The sequence below is a fragment of the Ursus maritimus genome, unplaced genomic scaffold, assembly GCF_017311325.1.
Source record: "Ursus maritimus isolate PB19 unplaced genomic scaffold, ASM1731132v1 scaffold_24, whole genome shotgun sequence".
Lineage (NCBI taxonomy): Eukaryota > Metazoa > Chordata > Mammalia > Carnivora > Ursidae > Ursus > Ursus maritimus.
The window spans coordinates 7,644,512-7,664,378 of NW_024424897.1; the positions used below are offsets into that span (position 1 = coordinate 7,644,512).

The 19,867-nt window shown below is 57.7% G+C and overlaps 1 protein-coding gene across 1 annotated transcript in view; it reads left to right on the plus strand.

Annotated features, from left to right (window-relative positions):
• SDK2 (sidekick cell adhesion molecule 2) overlaps positions 1 to 19,867 on the plus strand; it is a 137,315-nt gene that overhangs the window by 40,989 nt on the left and 76,459 nt on the right. The window contains exons 5-11 of the mRNA XM_040641205.1: positions 5,058 to 5,191; positions 11,738 to 11,849; positions 13,612 to 13,802; positions 13,946 to 14,029; positions 15,741 to 15,935; positions 17,069 to 17,185; positions 18,969 to 19,136. Coding sequence (XP_040497139.1) covers positions 5,058 to 5,191; positions 11,738 to 11,849; positions 13,612 to 13,802; positions 13,946 to 14,029; positions 15,741 to 15,935; positions 17,069 to 17,185; positions 18,969 to 19,136 — 1,001 coding nt within the window. The remainder of the gene's footprint in view (positions 1 to 5,057; positions 5,192 to 11,737; positions 11,850 to 13,611; positions 13,803 to 13,945; positions 14,030 to 15,740; positions 15,936 to 17,068; positions 17,186 to 18,968; positions 19,137 to 19,867) is intronic.

Sequence of the window (19,867 nt, forward strand, 5' to 3'; positions counted from 1 at the left end):
AGCTCTCCCCTTTGGACTCCAGCTCTCCCCACCCCTCCCAGAAAACAAGAAAGACCACCTTTGTCCTGGTCTCCTCGGGCCACAGGTCAGCTGTGGGTAGAGCCCGTCCTGGTCTCTGTGGGAAGTGGGAGCCGAGGTGGACGGTTCTTGCCTTTGGTGAGAGAGAGGCCTCATCCCGACACGAACAGCGGCTGTCGTTCATTGAGTGGCCGCTGCGTCCTCGAACCTGGGCTAAGCACACACACACGTCATCCTCTCCCCCAGGATGGGTGTGCACCTCCAAGCAAGAGACGCTCTGTCTCCTTCCCCTTTCGATCCCCAGAGCGCACGCTCAAAGAGCGTCCGTCAGAGGAATGACCCTCACAACAGTCCGGGGAGGGGGCTGGCTGTGTCTCCACTTTGGGGACCGTAGAGCCCCCAGAGCTGAACTGCGTTGCCAGGTCTCTCACAGCTAGCTCCAGGCTGGCCGACTCCAGAGTCAGGGTCCTTAATTCTGTCTTATGTGGAAATTATGTGACATCGGGGACAAAGACAAGGAGAGAAGGAGGATAACGTGATTGCTCGTGTAGGGAATTGGTCCTGGTAGTACAGTGATTCTCAACCTGGCTACCTGTTAAAATCATTTTGGACAATTTAAAATGTGTTGATCTTTAGATCCTACCCCCTGCACATTCTGAGTTTGTTAAAACGGGGTGTACCCGGGCGCTGAGTTATTGGTTTTTTTTAAAGCTCCCCCGTTTCTGACGTGCAGCCACCACTGAGAACCGCTGTCCTAGAATATATCCGTTACCTACAGATACAGTAATGCTGCCTAACGAAAGGTCCCAGGGACCTGAGGCAGTAGGCTTGACCTGTCATAGGAATGTGCAGATTGGGACCTTGGCTCGGGCTCTCTGATTAGCCTGGGGTCGGCTCACTGTTGACGGGTTAGAATAACCGGGGGGCCCTGCTCCGCACGTCCCAGCCCCCAGCCAGCGAGCCATCTCCCGGCAATCGCAGAGGAACAGGGAGGAAGCAGAAACGTGGGTTTGCCAAGCCTCTGCTAACATCCCGATGGTCAAAGCGAGTCACCTGCTAGAACTCTGCCTCTTGAGTGGGAAGACCCGCAAAGTCACATGGTAAAGGGTGTGGCTCCGGAGCCAGGGGAGAATTGGAGTCGCCCCCCCCCCCAGGTTAACAGGTGGACGGACTCATGCTGTATGAGTCGGCTCAGGCTTCCTCGCGCCTCACTGAGGGTCAGTAAAGCCAGCAGAGCCTGGTTTACCCTTAACACAGACAGTGAGGCTGCATTGCAGAATGGGGGGGTGCTCCCCCACACAGGTGCTGAGACAGGCGAGTCCTCAGCCCTCCCTAACCCCCTTCTCTGAGGTTATCACACAGCTCCAGGGGTATCAGTGATGGCAGCCTGCAGGCCAGTCGGTTGGCAGAGGCTGCCTGGAATACTGTGTTGAGAAGGATGCCGAGGCCCCATCCAGACTCTGAGGCAAGAGCAGTGCCATGACAGTTCCACAAGAGCAGGTGCTGTGGCTGCGGGCGGGCTCGTGGGCGCGTCTCTACTGCGTTCGCTGTGGCGGGTGAGAGCCTCTCTCCACCCTCACTCCCGTCGCCCCGCGCCTGACACCTTGCCACCCCCTTTTCTCACTCCCACCCTCTGTCCTCACCCCCTTTCCAATCCCAACAGCCTCTGGCACCAGGACAGAATGATCTTGGCGTGTGCGCACATGCCCGCCTTTACGGTCACACCCGCCACCCTCCCACCCGCTCCACACTCCAGCCAAACACATGGGGGAAGGCTGGAGAGATTGTATCTCAGCAAATTACAGCGGATTAATATTCATGGCTGAGAGGAAAGGTCCCTGGAAGCAAATTCTCCGGCGTCTGTTTGCCAGAGATATGTATCTGCTGAGCGCTATCAGCCGGAGGGGTGTGCAGGGGTGCCGACGGCGGGCGCTCTCTCCGCGAGGCTGCTCTCGCTGCCGGGACAGGGACGCCGATTAGCTGCGCTCCGCCGGTGCCCCGGTGCTCGCTGTTGAAAGGGAGACAAGATGCCTAACAAAGACACATGCTGGGGGCTTTGGGCAGGTTCTAGGGTGATTTCTTTTATTCTTAATTAAATTATCAATTGGGCCCCCATGGACCTGAGAAAAAAAGGGCTGGCTTGATAGGAGTGGGTGGAAGGTGGGGCGGGAGCTGGGCCAATCAGAGAAGTGGGAAAAATCTAGTAAATGGGAGCCTGAAGAGTGTGGCTGGAAAATGTAACCCCGCCCCGGCCCGAGAGTTGAATCCTGACCTCCATGCCCCGAGAATTCCAGCAGCTTCTTTTCAAAGTGGGTCAATCTGGGGTGTAGCAGGTCAGAAGCCCTTCTGAGTGCCAGAAACAGCTCTGTGCACTTGGGAAGTGAGGTGTACAGGGTCATTCCAGAACCATCTATTGAGGGGGTGGTCATCCTGCAGAGGGCCAGCAGTCCAGGGACCTTCCTTAACCACCTTCTGAGGGCAGAAGGAGGGCAGGTCGAAGGCCATGAGGGCTTCCCAGTCCTTCTGCCACCTTCAGAGCTCCATCCCTGACCCTGAGGGTCCCAATCCAGAGTGTTCTCCTTGCCTCTAGTGCTAGTCAAGGCAACGCCAGCTGCAATTACAGACAGACCCCCAAATCCTGGGGGCTTAGCACCAGAGAAGTGTATCTTTGTGCTCATTTAAAGTCCTAGCAGAGGCGAGGAAGGGGAGGGACACTCCCCCACAGTCATTCGAGGGCCCCAGCTGGTAGGAGCTCTGCCGTCCTCAACCCTGAGCTTCAGAGTTGCCCTGCTTTGACAGCGGGGAGAACCTAGGAGTTGCACAGGGGGTTCGTAGGGTCTGAGCCTGGAGTAGTGCACATACCTTCCGCCATATCCCACCAGCCCGGCCCCACTGCCCCACCTGGCTTCCCAGCTGCTTACATCTCAATGGAAGGGGAGCCTGAAACAGATGGATGAACTCCATCCACTATGCCATCCCACCTAGGACAGGGCATCTCCACTGCGGCATAATCCAAATTTGGGGCCCAATAAATCATTGTTGTGTAGGCTGTCCAGTGCATTGTAGGACACTTAGCAACACCCCTGACCTCTCCCCACTAGTTCCTATCACAGCCCCCCGGCTGTGATACCAGCATTTGTCCAGACATTGTCAAATGTCCTGGAGGGTGAAGCCATCCCTGACTGAGAACCACTGACCTAGAAGGATCCATCATAATGTAAATAAAATAGAGCAAAAGGAGAGATTGGGGGGTGAGGTGGGTCTTCCTGGTCAAGGAGAGAAAGCACTGGAAATGGGAACCCTCCCTGGAGGCAAGAGGGGGTTCAGGGCAGGCAGATGCACTGGGGAGTGGGACCCGGCCATGCCCAGTGCGCCCACCCTCCAGAGACTTCATCCAGCCGGCTCCTCCAGTGCTGTGGTGTTGGAGAGGGTGGGGAGCTCCCGTCAAGTGGTCCGGGCGCACTGCTGGTCACCACATTAGTCCTGACATTGGACTGTGTGGCAGGTGAGGGCTGCGTGAGAGGCCAGATGGGGACAGGACCGAAGCAGTGGCAGGAATCAGCATCCCTCCATCTCAGGGCTGGGAGGGATCTTCAGAAGCATTTCTTCCGCCCCCTTCACAGATGGGGAAACTGAGGTTCAGCATGGAGGAGGGTATGTGCTCCTCAGAGGCTGGGGCCAGAGCTCATTCCAGGGCTGCCCCCAGCCCTTGACACAGCCCAGCCTTCCTCCCCTCTCCTGGCCTGCCCCACCAGCTACACTAAAGGACAAGGACCTCTGCAGGAGACTTCCGTGTAGGGAAACGGTCCCCGTTCCTGCCCCAGCTCATCACTTCTAAAATATTTTAGCCTGGCTTTTTCATACTTTCCATCAGCTCATTAGCTGGAGGGGGGTTTTCCTCCAGGAAAAAAAAAAAATGGATATCGTTAGGGTAACCAAGAATTGGGGCAGGAGGGCTTTCCCTTCCTACTTCCCAGAGCTCCGCTGATGGTGTGAGACTCAGCCCGTGAACCCCCAAAAACCAGGAGAGAGGGGACACCAGCACAGCCTAGCTAGAGAGGCATTAGCAGGGATGTTTATTTGAGAGCCTGTTTAAAACTCTGTAACATTCACCTAATGGGAAAATTTGAAAAGAATTCAACTGGGTCTGTCCTTGTTAAACTAACATTAAGGATGTTTAACAGCTGTCTCGGGCACATCACATTAAAATCCAAGATAGACTTGACAAACTAATGGTTTTGTTTGTCATCGAGAGAACGGGTGAGATGGGGAGCCGGGCAGAGCGGGCGTGGGCAGTGCTCCCGGTGCTGTCTCCCCCACGTTGGGTGGGGTCCCCAGCTTCCCGCCTGAACCGGCCCCTTTCCCTGCCTGCAGACCAGGTACTGCGGGGCCGCATGGTGGGACCCCAGCGGAGGGAACCTGCACCCCACTGCCCGGCCGGCCTCCTTCCTCAGCCCGCAGCCAGTCTCATCATTGTTGACCAGCTTCGAGAAGGGAGCTGGGGGACAGATGAAGCCCCCGACATCGGTGTTACAGGCCACCTGTGGCCTTGGAATCAATCCCAGCCAATGTAGGATTAGGTTAAGGCATTGATTCTGGAATGATCCTGCTCGTTTCTAAATGCACGAGCATCACTCGTCATCCGTTCCTCATTCATTCATTCCACTGAATGGGTTTCTTTGGTGCTGGAGCCTCCAGTGCAGAGAGGGTCACACTCAGCATCAAAGCTGTGCCGTGGGAGAGGTCGGAAGGCCGCGGGGGCTCAGACGCCCGGGGCCAGGTGTGGAGTGGGGGCCGGGAATCCTCACGGGGATGGTCTCGGACCTCTGTGCACATGCTGAATTTGGGTCTGACCCCAGCACTGGCAGCATGTTGCGATTCTCTGCAGACGAAGCGTGCTGAAGTTGAGGCAGTGAGTGCTCTCGGGAGCTGGGCTGGAGGAGGGGCTCTGGGGGCCACCAGCTTCTTGTCCCCGCGCCCATCCTCCGATGCTCAGAGCCCCTGGGCCCCTGTCAGATGGATCCTTTTCCTCTTCGCAGAGCCATCACCCTGGAGAACACCCTCGTCATCCTGTCCACGGTGGCTCCCGACGCAGGCCGCTACTACGTACAGGCTGTTAATGACAAGAACGGGGATAACAAGACCAGCCAGCCCGTCACTCTTGCCGTGGAGAGTAAGTAAGCGGCCGGGCCTGGGACGGATGGAGGAGCGCATCATTAAATCTTGGGAACGGGGCTCCAGGGGGTCGTTGGGAAGATGGAATGGTGGCAGAGGGGGGAGGCTAGAGGAGGGCAGCGGAGGGGCCTCCGAGGAATAGGAGGAGGAGTCCCAGCATCGGGAGCGTGAGGGTGGAAGCAAGGAGGGAGCCGTGCAGGACCCCGTTCCCATGACAAAGCTGAGATCCTGCCTCAGGGGAGGGGACGCTGAGCTGGCTGTTAGCAGGGCTGCCGGTGGCCCAGGGAGGGAGAGAGTGTGCGTGTGTGGGTTAGGCCACCTCCGGGGCTCAGGTGCCAACAGAGCACGCAGGAGCTGGGGAGCTCGTTTCGAGAGAACTACGCTCACAGCCTCTGCTCAGCTGGTACGTACACAGCACGGCTTCTGCTCAGAGCCAGGCCATCTCCGCTCATGGGAACACTGGTTCCCCGCCCAGACTTCTGCCTGAAAGTGCCCATCCCAGAAACCACCCCGCACCTGGAAGAGATGGGCCAAGCTCTCCCCAGCGGCAGAGAACAGATGGTAGCAAATGGAAAGGGGTGGCTCCTTGGGTCTCCTTTGACAAAGAGGTATTTGTCCCGCCGAGACTGAAGGCAGGTGTCTCATCCCTGGTGGAAATGCTGGGACGCCCTCCCTGGCCTGATTCTCGCCAGCCAGCCTGGCTCCTCCCTTTGCGCTCCATCCCTGGGAGAGAGAAGGCGGGTGGGGTGGCTCCGGCAGCCGGCCCAGGCCCGGAAGCACCGAGTACGTGGGACCAGAGCTTGCCGCAGCAGCCGAACAGCCACACAAGCTGGGGGAGCCAGATGTTCACGTCCCTTCACATCTGTACCACTCCTGCTCCAAAAGCAAGTCTCATTTATCATCCATGGTCGCGTGGGGACACAGCTGCCAGCAGCAAGATGAGAGTGTGGGTCTCCATGGGGCCTTCCTGTGTCCTTCCCCTGATCTCTGCCTCTGTCTGCCAGTGTCTGGAAAGCCCAGATCATTCCTCAGCCTTACCGTGTCCATTCCTGGGCCTTCTAAGCACCAGCAGAACCCCTTCCCATATCCCTGGAACTCTCTCCCTCCCTGACCCCAGATTCCAGTCGGCCTAGAAAGACACCTGAACACACAGAGGAGGGTTCCATTCAGGATACTGACCTACTCTGACATTGACCTGGGCCAGGGTCTCAGTCTGGTTCCCGTAGCCTGGGGCCCAGCCATAACGTGGGGCTGCCGTTTCTATAGGGAAAGGATTAATCATCAGAGGGAGATGTTTTCCCCCCTATATTCTCCAGTGATCAGAAACCTGGAGTCTGGTAGAATTCAGTCATTGGGAAAGAGGCAATGTTCACGGTCTGAGTCAAGGCCAGGCATCTTCCTGGGTGACTCAGTTTACCCTGGGACCAGAGGTTGGAGCCCCCCACTCTGTGCTCCTCCCCCACACCTCACCCCCTCTTCACAGGCCTTAAGCAGCGCCTCTGCGGGCAGACCGTGGGTGTCATTCACTCTCTGCTCCATCTCAACTCCCCACCCCAACCCTCCATCTGGCCCGAGGGAGGAGGGTCGGACCCTTCCGGACCCCGGTGTCTGCCCAGACCTCCCCCCGTTGTCTGTTTCTCCCACCCCATCGCCCCTCGCCTTCTGCTCTCACGTGGTGATTTGTACTGGATTAAGAGCATAATCATCTGATTTTCAGCTAATTTCTCCTCCCACAAGTGATTGCACTTCAAAACCCTGTTCATGTCACTGACACAAATCCCCCAGCCTGCCTGTCTGCCAGCCAATTTACCAGGAGCAATTGCCACTTCACCCAGCTCCAGCCCCCCTCACTGATCTCGGGGAGCCTGGCTCCTTCCTCTGTTCCCCCTCCTTACCCCTTCATCCCTCCTCTGCCCCAGGGGGCAGTTCTATTTCTTAGAGGCCCTGGGGCAGACAGGCGGGGGGTGCCCATGCTCTTCAGAAACAGAGAAGAGCAAGGCCAGTGCCCCCGTGGAGTTGGGAGCTGACTCCTGCCCAGGGGTCACCCTGGTGACCTCACACAGACTGTCAACCCTGGACCATGGCCCCACACTCAGGAATCAGCATTGCACTGTCCAACAGAAACTAACATAAGCCACAGGAGTAATTTACAATTTGCCAGTCGCTTCATTTTTAAAAAAGGAAAAAGCAACGGGAAATTAATTTTATTAATGTATTTTATTTGCCCCAACATTCCAAAACATTACCATTTTCACATACAATCGACAGAAAATATTAATGAGGTACTTTACGCCGGGCTTCTCTTTCATACTTAGTCTTCGAAATCTCCGTGTATTTTATACTTCGAGCACATCTTCTGGTTGCTCAGTTTTCATCTGAAATACGTGATCTGCATTTAGACTTCATCAAATTTACAGCTGGAAAGGTGATGTTGGGTACCCGAGTTGTTCTACACATGCTTAGAAGTGTTCTAATAACTGATTTGGGGATCCGTTTTTAATTAAATGTAAATTAGATCAAATTAAATCCCATTAAATCAAAGGGGCGCCAGTCACATTTCAAGAGCTCCTAGCCACCTGTGGTTCGTGGCCCGCATGTTGGATGCCTGCCCAGGAGAGGGGAGCAACTTACCTCCCTTCCCCACCCACATGCACTTGACCTGTGGCCCAGGTGAGTCACGTGGTCCTTGAGCCTCTGTTTCCTGGTGCCTACGGCAAAAGTGTAGTTGGGAGGATTCGATGAGGTGACCTAGGGAGAATGCATCACAGTGTGTCCCTCCTGGTGCCTGGTATCATCCCAGGGCAGCAGGATCCAACTTTGCCTCTGTGTAGGGAGCCCTGTGCTTCCTGAACTCTGGGTCCCGTCCACGGCAGGAACTCACGTGGAAGACACCATTCCTCCTTGCTCTGGTTTGCATGTGATTTTTCTGGCTTGACCTTTGGGCACCCTTCACCCCACTGCCCAGAGCATGAGTCCAATGAGGCAGATTTCCTGCATTCCATCCCCGAGCGTGGTCTGCTGTCCTCCTCACCCCAGCTGGTCCTCCAAAGACCCGGCGGGCAAGGAGCTGCCAGCCCAGGGCCCCCAGCAGAGAGCACCTGTCAACATGGTGTGTCCTGCTTAGGGCCAAGTCCGTGCCACCCAGGGCCGTTTTGACATCCCCAGTCCACCCCGAGCTGTCCTTCTCTGCCTTCACACCACATCAGAATAGGAGGCTGGTGAGATCAGGGGGAGCCAGGGAACCAGGGGTGGGGGTGGGAGGGACAAGGGCCATTGACTTCTTCATATCCGGGGACCAGAGATGGGGAGAACTGTGTGAGGCACAGTGTGGGTGGCGAGTCCTGGACTCTCAGAGACAGGAGTACCGGAGAAGGGGGTGCATAGAGCTAAATGTCCAGAGCAGTCAAAGAGAATCAGAGCGGAGAAAAGGGGACTTGTAACCAGGAGGTCACCGGCGACGGGAAGGAGAATGCATGCGTGGGGGCAGGGGGGAGAGGGACCAGGGTGCCAGTGGCAGCCAGGAGCTGGGGGTGAAGGCTGAGTGGGTGCTTCAGACAACTTCTGGCAGAGTGGATGGCAGCCAAAGGGGAGATTCGTTTCCCTCTGTGCCCGAGCCAGGACTGAGCCAGAGAGATGATTTGGGGAGTGGTAAATGGCTTGGGTTTGCAGCCCCGGAGACCCGGTCCCATTCCTGGTTGTGTCCCTCATTAGCGACTGTCACTGGGAAGTAAACTACTTAATGTCTCTGGCTTTCTCAGCTTTCTCATCCGTAAATTGTGGATGACGATAATGACCGGCCTCCGGTGGCCGGTGGTGGCTGTAATGAGGAGACGGGTGGGACTTCTTACCCTCAGTCGGAAGGCCCTGGAGGGTCTGTGGCTTCCACCTTCTGGTAGCGTCTGGGTCCATCACGTGGTTTGGGCAGGTGGGGGGTGGGAGACAAGGAAGCTGTCCCCGAGCACAGACAGGTACACCCCAGGGAGGACAGACTATCTTTTATTGAGCACCTACTCCACGCCAGGGACTCTGTGCTCACCCCAGACCAGCTTGGCAGCCCCACCGAGGCCCTTCTTCCCCGCATCCATCCCATCAGCTCTAATCCAATAAACTAAGCACTGATGTGAAATCCAGACCATGAGGACAAATCCCTGCCCGTCTCAGTGGGGAAGTCCTGGTGCCTGCCCCAGTCTGGCAGGTACCGAGCCCTCACCCAGAAAAGATCTCAGCCAGGGGCTGACCTCCCAGAACCCTGCGATGCGGTCATTTGTATCCCCTTACTGCCCTGGAGAAAATCAAGACCCAGCTGAGGCTCCAGGCCCTCCTTCGCTGGGTCCAGGGGTTCCCAGCTGCAGCTGGTCCCTCTCCTTGAGCCCCAGGGCCGCTGCCAGGACCAAGGCATGACCTCCAGGGTCCCTGGGTAGGTGTCAGTCTCCCCCGACCCCACGAGTTGCCCCGAGGCCCTGGGGTGGCCCTCCTATTTTTCAACTCTGAGCTCTGTTTACCTGGCTCCGCAGTGGGGCGCGTCGCTTGGGCTCTAACTGTCTGTCTCCTCCTCCTGCCCCATTAATCTGGGCCTTGGTACCTGCACGCCCCGGCATGTAATAAACAACTTAGAGCACACTTTTATGGATTCAGCTATATCAGCAGCTTTCAATCCGATCGCGCTTTATGGCACCTACATGAGGCTTTTATATTGTTGCAATTATTTTGCTTTATACGCTTCCTTTCTTCCCTCTTCATTTTACTTTATTTTTTACATTTTATCCCCTTTTCTAGCAAAGCCTGGAGTCCAGGCAGGCAAACGTGCCCAGGGCTGACCGGGGTGGCCCAGGGCTGACTGGGGTGGCTCAGAGTGGTGGTGGGGCCATGACATGCTCTCCCCATAAAGGATGTCCTGTCACTGTCCCCCACGCCACCCCCCTCCCAGGGCCATGCCGGTCATTGTAGTTGGCTGTCTCCAGAACCTCCTGGGAAGGAGCCCAGTGGATGGATTTTGCTTGAGAGGAAAAAGCCCCCTGTGGTTGTATTTCCAGGAGCCCTGGAGCAGGTGGATGGAGAATATTGGAGCTTCTGCCAGTATGGGGCCTGTGCTGACCCACAAAGAGCCTGGCCACTTCCTTAAAGAACTCAAAAAGTACAAAAGGCAAAGCTACCGCCTCTGTTAGAAGAGTTCTGTGTTCTGTGCTGTGTTTATAAAGCCGTCTCGTGGTATGTTCTCTTGCATTTCAGTCACCAGTCCCGAGGTGGCGTAGGGATAGCGCCGGGTCCATTCGGTGCCTTTGCCGAACAAATATACGTGAGCCCCTGCTATGTGCCGGACATCTCTCCGGTGCTGGAGAAGGAGGCGTGAACAAGGCTGTCTTAGCTTGGGCTGCCCTAACAGGTTACCTGGCTGGGGGCTTCAGCCCAGGGAAGTCCAAGGTTAAGGGACCAGCATGGTTGGGTTGCACTGAGGCCTCTCTTCCTGCCTTGCAGACAGCCGGCTTCTCACTGTCCTCGAGCAGCAGAGACAGAGCTCTGGTGTCTCTTTCTCTTCTGATCGGGGCACCAACCCTGTTGGATTAAGGCCCCACCTTATGACTTCATTTAAGGTGATGACCAACAAAAGACCCCAACTCCAAGTACAGTCACAGGGAGGTTAGGGCTTCAACATACGAATTTGGAGGAGACCTAATTCAGCCTGAAGCAAGGATCCGTGAGGTTCCTGCCCCGCGGATGTATTAGCCTCCTTGGGCTGCTGTAACAAAGTTCTGCAGACTGGGGGGCTTGTAACAACCGAAGTGCACTCTGGCAGTTTTGGAGGCCAGACGTCTGAAATCGAGGTGTCGGCAGGCTGTGCACTCCCCGAAGGCTCCGGGGGGGACGCTTTCTTGCCTCTCGGCTTCTGGCGGCGGCTGGTAAGCCTTTGCACGCCTTGTCTTGAAGGTACATTGCTCCAGGTTTCTGCTCCGTGCTCACCTGGCCTGCTCCCCTATATGTCCATGTGAACGTGTCTCCATTCACTCCTCTTGCAAGGACACGTCGTATCGGATTTAGGGCCCACCCACATACAGAAGGACCTCATCTTGACTAGATCACACCTATTTCCAAAGAAGGTCACATCCCCAGCTGCCGTGGACATGAGTTTTGGGGGGATTACTATTCAACTCAGTATAGGGAGTTTGCATTCAGGTGGAAGAAGGGCCGGTGAAGAAGCAAGCTAACAAGATGTGGATGGAGGGAAGGATTTTGAAGGCACGGACAGGACAAGGAGCTAAGGGGGAGGGCATGTTTTATGACAGGAAGGTGGGGAGGCTCTGGAGGTCTCCAGTGGGCACTCGCGGGACACCGCAGATAGCCGCGACCAGAGGTAGGAGGAGAGGTGAGAGGGACCCCGGGGTCATGCCTGCAGGTTCAGCTCAGCAGAGGGGAGAGGGACCCCAGGTCATGCTGCTTGGGTGGCTGTCCCGTGGTGACCTGCCCCAACTCCATGAGGACCAAGGTCTCCCGAGTGGAGACAGGATTTCCGCCCTCTGTCTCCAGCTAACCCCTGACCTCTCCCCAGATGTCGGGGGGCCTGCAGACCCCATCGCCCCAACCATCATCATTCCTCCCAAGAATACCAGCGTGGTGGCCGGGACCTTGGAGGTGACCATGGAGTGTGTGGCCAATGCCAGGTGAGTAGCACGTCCCCCCACTCCCCCGCACCCTTAACTCCAGCTGGCGCTCCTGACCTGTGGGCTCCAGGGGACCCGCCTGAGTTCAGGAAGGTCTGCAAGTGTCACGTGAGGGCCCAGGAAAGGAGTTGGGGCATTTACCCTGGAGGAGGGGTGACGCGTGGATGGGCTGGCTCGTTCTCTGTGGCCTAAGAGGAGAGACCAGGCCCGAGTGGAAGTTACGGGGCAACAGATGTCCGTGCAGGGTATCAACGCCTCACTTGTGGCCCTGAGAGCGACCCAGAAGGGGCAGGTGCGGTCCCTGTGCACAGGCAGCTGTGACAGGGACGTGGGGCTGGCAGGTGGCTCGTGTGGTGGCCTTGGCCGGAGGGCAGACCTGGGGTCGGGCGCAACTGCAGCCCCTTCCTGGCCAGGTACAACCCTCCCTTCTCTCACGCAGGAAACAGTCAAATAATTACTGAGCCTCATCACGTGTGGGCCCTATGCTGTGCTTCCCACACGATTTCTGTTCTTCTGACAACTGCCCCGAAGCCCAGAGAGGGCAAGCAACCTGCCCGAGGTCACCCAGCTGGCCAACAGCAGGGTGGCAATAGAACAGGCCACCCCCGAGGCCCAGGCCCATTGCCATGCTCTGGGCCTCAGTCTTCTCGGCTGTGAAATGGGAATGATTCGAGCACCCACCTCCCCGGTCGGGTGTATAGGTAGACTACTGAGCCCACCTCCTAAGTACTCAGGAAAGGTGCTCGGATGCAATGGGCGGGGGGTCCGACCGAGGGCCCCAAGGTCACCTCCTGCTGACGATTCCCGGGGAGCAGTCCTGTAGCAGCGTTCCTAGGCGTACGCTCCTGGAGACACAGGTTCCCCGTGAGGGTGGGAAAGGCCTTAGCGTGAAGCTCGCTAAGGGCACAGAGAAGACCTGCCTAACGGCACTCGAGCCAGTGTTGCCCAGACTCTCTCGACCACAGCCCTTTCCCAGAGGGCACACCCACACACCCCTTGACGCTGCGCCCAGCACTAAACAGGAGAGAGGCCTGGGGCGCCTGGGGGCTCAGTTGGTTAAGCGTCCAGCTCTCGGTTTCGGCTCAGGTCGTGATCTCAGGGTCGTGAGATCGAGGCCTCCATTGGGCTCCACACTCAGCGCAGAGCCTGCTAGAGAGTCTCCCTCTCCCCCTGCCCCTCCCCCTCCCACCGCCTCCCCGTGCTCTCGCACGCGCGTGCGCTCTCTCCTTCTCTTGCAGATAAATACACCTTTTAAAAATAGGAAAATAAACAGAAGGGCAGGCCTAACCCAATCTCAGGGGGTCTTGAGGGGCCGGGGTCGGTGATGGGGGTGCCCAACTCGCCCTCTAAGTCAGGGGGCTGGTATGTCCATCTGCCTGCCTTTCCCTCTTTAACCCTCGGGTGTCCCCCCCCCCCTCCTCCCCGTCACATGTCCCCACCGTCTGATGCTGTGCTGCCTGCTGGCTTCTGTTGGGACGGGGCAGGAGAGCGAGACGCACGGCTCAGGCGGCTACGGTCCTCGGGAGGCCCGTGCACCAAGTTAGTGCCAGGCGGGGCTGCAGCTGCCTCCCTGCATTAGAGCGCCCGCCCTCAGCACAACCCCTGGGCACAGCTGTCCCATTTTGTAGACAGGAAAACCGAGGCCCAGAGTGCCGCCCCTCGAAGAGGCAGGGGCTGGGGTCCTGGGCCTGCATTCCCACCCACACCTGCCCACCTCTCGAAGTCCCTGTGGCTGAGAACCTGTTTCCCTCTCGCCCTCCAGGCCCCTGATCAAGCTGCACATCATTTGGAAGAAAGATGGGGTGCCGCTGTCGGGCGGCCTCAGCGACTACAACCGCCGGCTGACCATCCCCAGCCCCACGGGCAGCGACACCGGCTACTACGAGTGCGAGGCTGTCCTGCGTAGCAGCAGCGTCCCCTCCGTCATCCGTGGAGCCTTCTTGTCTGTGCTGGGTGAGCTGGGGCAGGGCTGCTGGGGACCCCCCCCCCCAGGGGTAGGGGCAGTAGGGCTGGGGCCTTCTTAAAGGTGACCCGCACAGTGGCTGTATCAAAAGGAGCATGGCTCTGAGCCCCTCCCTTGGTCCTTTCTGCTACAGAACCGCCTCAGTTTGTCAAGGAGCCAGAAAGACACATCACTGCAGAGATGGAGAAAGTGGTGGACATTCCCTGTCGGGCCAAAGGTAACACAGCGGTGGGGTCGAAGGGGAGCAAGGACACCCCCCCCCACAGATCTCCAGCCTTTCCTGTCCCCTTCACAAACTTTTCTAAATTCCACTTCCTTCTCCAGGCAGCATCACTGAGCAGGGAGTCAGTCTGGCCGTGAGCAGACACCCCAGGAAACAAACAGGCCAAATTACCATAATCTCAGGACTGGAAATCAACCCACGTTACCTTAACTTGAGGGTTACAAATGAATCCAAATCACCGTAATTTCAGGATAGGTGACAGACTGAAATTGCCCATAATTTGGGAGTTGTAGACAATGCCAAATTACCGTAATGTCAGAACTGCTAGAACTTGGGTGCATCTCACCTGAGATGGGTCCTCAGGAGCTCCGCCTGGTTTCTGGGCCATTTTGCTCCATTTCCTCCCCTACTCTGTCTACTTAACCCCCCTTGTCAGAGCTCCTGAAGAATTTCCTCTTTCCCCACCCCCAGCCTCGCTCTTTCTGGCTCAGCTGAGCTACGGGACAGCGCAAAACCGGGGTGAAGTCTGGGGTGATGGGACAGGAGGTAGAGAGCATGCACCACGGCCTGTGGTCTGATGGTGAGCAAAGAGGCAGCACGTCGCTCAGGCAGGAGGAGAGGCTCCGTGGAGGGTGTAAGGACGCCCCTTCCGAGACCACACAAGGGGAAGGCAAAGCTCCATTCATTCACCCAACAAACAGTTTTTGGAGGCTTTACCAGTGTTCCGATGCTGCTCTCGGGCTGGGGAGGTGCGGACTGAACCCAACAGCCAAATCCTTGCCGTTACAAAACTTACATTCTTAAGAGGAAGGCAGACGAACCAGTAAGCAAACAAAGATACCTTATTTCATCTCATCGAAAATGCCGTGAGTTGTGAGATGCCCCATGATTTTATGTGCCACTAAGAAAGAAAAAAGGCTGTCAATGAAATTAGGACATGCTTTTGATAGTAAGACATGTCCTGATCGCGGAAATGTTACAACGTGGAAGAGTGTGCCCTGTGGAACAGATAGAAGAAATACAGCGTCCTAGAACGTCAGAGTGGAAAAGGGCTGGGAAGGAGAAGGGAGAAGTGAACAGGCTTAGGGGGCTTGGAGGGATGGGGTGCTCTTTCGAATGGAGTGCAGGAGCTCCTCTGGGGAAGTCACCTTTGAACAGAGAGAGAAAGAGCGGGGAGGTTGGGGGTACCTGCAGGATGACCATGCCAAGCCAGGGGTGTATGACTTGGGCAAGGCTGAGAGACAGGGAGCCCCCATTCACCTCCCCCTGCACAGCAGGTAGGAGGGGGCTCCCAAGCCGCCCCAGGAACGCTAGCGTCCTCTGCGTGCTCTTTGACATGGGACTCTGCGGGCGTGTGAGTTTGGGAAACCAGGCCCCGCCTGGAAGTTCCCAGAGCACACCACAGGCTCTGCCTTAATCAAATGGCAGTTAAAAAAAATTAATTTGTCCAATCCAGCATTTCCAAGCTAAACTAGTCCAGCTAAATTTTCTTGGAACCCCTGCTATTATAAAGAACTTGGGAAGTGCCACGCTGAGAACATCTTCCACCTCTTCCAAGACCATTAAGTGGCACCTCTGAGAATGCTCTAGAAACTAAGACACACAGGGACCGCCCACCCCCGCCCCTCGCAGTCTTCCAGGCTCAGAGGTGGGAGGGAGGGAGCCAGGATGTGGGCTGACTGTGGGCCCACATCTGTCCTCCCAGGCGTACCACCACCGTCCATCAGCTGGTACAAGGACGCGGCCGTGGTGGAGGTGGAGAAGCTGAGCCGCTTCCGGCAGCGCGGCGACGGGGGCCTGCAGATCAGCGGGCTGGTGCCCGACGACACGGGCATGTTCCAGTGCTTTGCCCGCAACGCAGCCGGCGAGGTGCAGACTTCCACCTACCTGGCTGTCACCAGTAAGTCGGCCCTTCCCTGCCCTGCCCCTGAGGCCCTTCCCGCTCAGGACTCCGCTTTCCTCCAAGCCTGCAGCCTCTTGAGAAAAGATGCTGCATTTTGCAGGGATAGGATGCCAGAGGACTCTCCCCCGGCAGCCGGGGTGGCTGCCTCCAGCTATGCCCCCTGCTTTCACAGCCCAGGTCTGGCGCTGCAGAACCCAGAGCCAAGGACGACTGCGCTGGCTCTTTGAGAGAAGCAGCTGTGAAACCACAGGCCCCGCTTTGGCATCCGAGCTGTCCCTGGTTTCCAGAGCAGGGTGAAGCCGCCCCGTCCCAGCAGAGAAGGCTTGCTTACTTCTCTGAAGGGAGCCAGAGCTTGAATCTCAGTCCCCACTTCCAACTTTTTGCCCTCTCGGAGTCTCTTTTGATGGTTACAGCAGCTCTCCTGCCCTCTTACTGGAGTTGCCGGAGCGCGGAATGTTCCGTGAGCGGCCACACCGTAGACGGCAGGTCACCCGTCTGGGCTCATCGCTCAGACCCACGGAGGTCCCCAAACAGGGCAGCCACGGAGCAGGGGGCGGGCTGGGTTTGCCCCAACGGGGCAGTCAGGGCAGCATCTTGCTTCTTGCTTCTGATAAGTGCCGCTGAAGCTGGCGCTGGTCCCTCCCTAACTCTACCCCCGTGCACGTCTGACCGGACAGTTCCCTGAGGGCTGGGCTAGGGAAGGCAGCCCAGAGCTCAGCCAGGCTGTGGACTGTCCAGGGCCAAGCCTTGTGCACAGGGGGTCACATTCTTCTATTGGCCGTTAGCACTCTTTCTTTTAAGAAACCGAAGCCTCAATATTCAATGAAGGACAGATCCCATTTACCTTGTCATGGAGGGCAGGAGCTGCCCTCAGGGGTCCTCAGTTTCCCCCAAATGGAGGCCTAAGAATCAAGGCTGGGGGAGTAGTGTAGCCTGGGTCCTTCCACAGGGCAGATGGTACAGGGAGTCTTCTGGAGCCTTCTGGGCTTTTCCCCAGTGTCGGGCCCCATCAGGACACCTGTTTCCTTGTATGGCAGCAGCCACAGTGGCAGGGGCAGGACGAGGACCTGGCCCTCTGGCTGGGAGGCTCCTCCAGGATGTAGCTAAGAGGCTACTGTCTCTTTCTGCAGGCATTGCCCCCAACATCACCAGGGGCCCCTTGGACAGCACAGTGATCGATGGCATGTCAGTGGTGCTGGCTTGCGAGACTTCGGGGGCACCCCGGCCGGCCATCACTTGGCAGAAAGGTAGATGGGACTGATCTCCTTTGGAGGGTGTGGCCCTGGAACCGTCGAGGGCAGTCCTCAGAGCTCTGTGCTGGAGCCAGCCAGGTTGGGTTCCCTATGTACAGTTGTGAAGGTTGTGCACTGCATACCCCAGGAGGGCATCCATCTCTCACACCACAGTATGTACCGCATGCTGCCCTGCTGGGCTCAGGGCCCAGCTCTGCATTTTCTGACACCCGTGACCTGGGATGAATTATTTACTCACTCCGAGCCTCAAGGTCCCTATCTGTAAACTGAGGACAATAGTGCACATACCCCAGTCTGGCACAAGGACGAAACGAGAGCCTGCACTGTGCCAGGCAGCAGTGAAGCCCGATGAAGGATAGCTGCTTGGTGATCATATTGTGGTTGTGGCCGTTAGTGCTGGCGGGGGGGACCGTCCCTCCTCCTCGGAGGCACGGAGGGCTCCAGAGGCCTGCACCAGAAGAGCTCAAGCGGTCCCGCCCCGTGTGCCCTCTCCAGCCTTGGTTTGAAAGCTCGCCTTCCCCACTCTCCCCGTGCACACACACACGCACACGTGTGCAGACACCCAGTCACTCCCCCCACCTCCAAGTCTGCTATGATGAAGCTTCTCACAGGACTCACCTGCCCCCGACCCCCAGACCTTCCCACGACCCCCCCCACCGCTTTATTTCTGCACCTCCAAATACACAAGCTAAGCTGCCTGTTCATACCACCGACTGCCTGATGCCCCACAAGGTCAGGAGTTTCAGCTGTGCCCGCCGCCGCCTCCCTGGGGCCTAGGGCAGGGTCTGGCACATGGTCTTGCTCAGTAGGTATTTATGGAATGAGTGTAAGAACAGCCAGGCACACGTATGGACACAAACATAGGTGAGGACCTGCCACGCTCACTGGTTCGATATTCCTGGCCATGCGTGCAGATAGACACCCCCACAGCCTGGCACGTGGAGATGCCCCTCTGCACAGACAGGTGGGATTTTCTTTAAAATGGTTATCATCGGGGCGCCTCGGTGGCTCAGTCGTTAAGCGTCTTCCTTTGGCTCAGGTCATGATCTCGGGGTCCTGGGATCAAGTCCCTGCATCAGGCTCCCTGCTCAGTGGGGAGCCTACTTCTCCTTCTCCCTCTGTGCTCTCTGTCCCCCCCAAATAAATAAACAAAAATTTTTAAAAACTAGATACAGTCTCCAAAACCTGCACTGTCAGGCTCCCACCCGGGACAGATCCCCACAACCCCCCCCCAGGCACCAGGCCTGCCCGGGTCCCACCGCAGACGGAGGGCTGCCCCCCACCCCCGTCCCTGTCCGCCCTGCCGCCGCTCCTGGCTGCTCCCACCCATCACTTTCTTCTGCTCTCCTGAAGGTGACTCTCCGGAAGCATCCTGCGGCAGGATGCCCGTCACCACCTTGTCAGAGCTGTCTGCCCCCTCCCCCCGGCCCGGGTACCAGCTGTCTCCAAGAGCTGTGCCTGGCTGCATCAGGAGACAGTCCCTGGCCTTCCCTGGTGAAGGGCAGACAGCGTGGTGGGTGGAGAGACGCCAGGGGACCCGGGCTCTGTGACCTGGTGTCCTTGTGCCCGTCACCGTGTCAGAAACCTTCCTGGGCCTCAGCCCCGACCCCGACCCGGCCCCCACCGCCCCGGCCCTCCCAGCATTTCTAAAGCTGGGGGTCTGCCTGAGGGCACCTGCCCAGAGCCACCAGGGAACAGGAGATGCGAGGTCCCAGAGAGCAGGGGGCTGCGTGCCGCCGCCTGAGCCCACCCCGAGCCCGCCCCGTGTCGCCTTCAGGGGAGCGCATCCTGGCCAGCGGCTCCGTCCAGCTGCCTCGCTTCACGCTGCTCGAGTCGGGGAGCCTGCTTGTCAGCCCGACGCACATCTCCGATGCCGGCACCTACACCTGCTTGGCCACCAACTCGCGGGGGGTTGACGAAGCCTCGGCTGACCTGGTTGTGTGGGGTGAGTGTGCGGAGTGGGAATGCTTCACACGTCCGTGCGCACATGTGTGCTGAGCACAGGCTCTCACCGCCAGCACCTCCTCGTCGCACGGCTGTCTCACCAGGGTGCGTCTTGTAAGAAGGACAGGGACAGATGAATCCAGAGGAGAAGGACCGGGAAGGCCAGGGTTCTGCAGACGGTGCCATGTGAAGGGCCAGATAGGAACTATTTTGGGCTCTGTGGGCTAGACGGCGTCCGTCCCGACTCCTTGACTGACTTGTCTCTTTCATCAAGAAAGCGGCCGTAGATAATACGTCAGCCGACAGACAAGGCTGTGTTCCACTGTGTTACCCAGACAGGCTACCGGCCAGACTTGACCCTGGACTATAGGGGGCTGAGCCCCACTTTCCAGAAACTTCTCAAGCCCCTTGCATCATCAGATTGCACCGCTTGGGATCCGCACCCAAGATAGACATGCCCGTGGGCCCCCCGTGGGCTGGCATGCGAGGCAGCAGACCAGGAATCAGACGATCCTATTTTTACCCTGGCTGGACCACTCATGTGCTGATCATTCTCCAATTTCCATTTGTTCATCCCTCCCCAGGGTTTCCTGGGAGAAGATTAAATGAGTCCCCACTCTGAACGTGGCTTCCAAGAACGCAAGTACCATGGAGGCACACTATTCTTGTTACCATTCTGGGTCAGCCACCACAGTAGAGCCGTCCACACGCTGGGTCTGCCTTCTCCTGCCC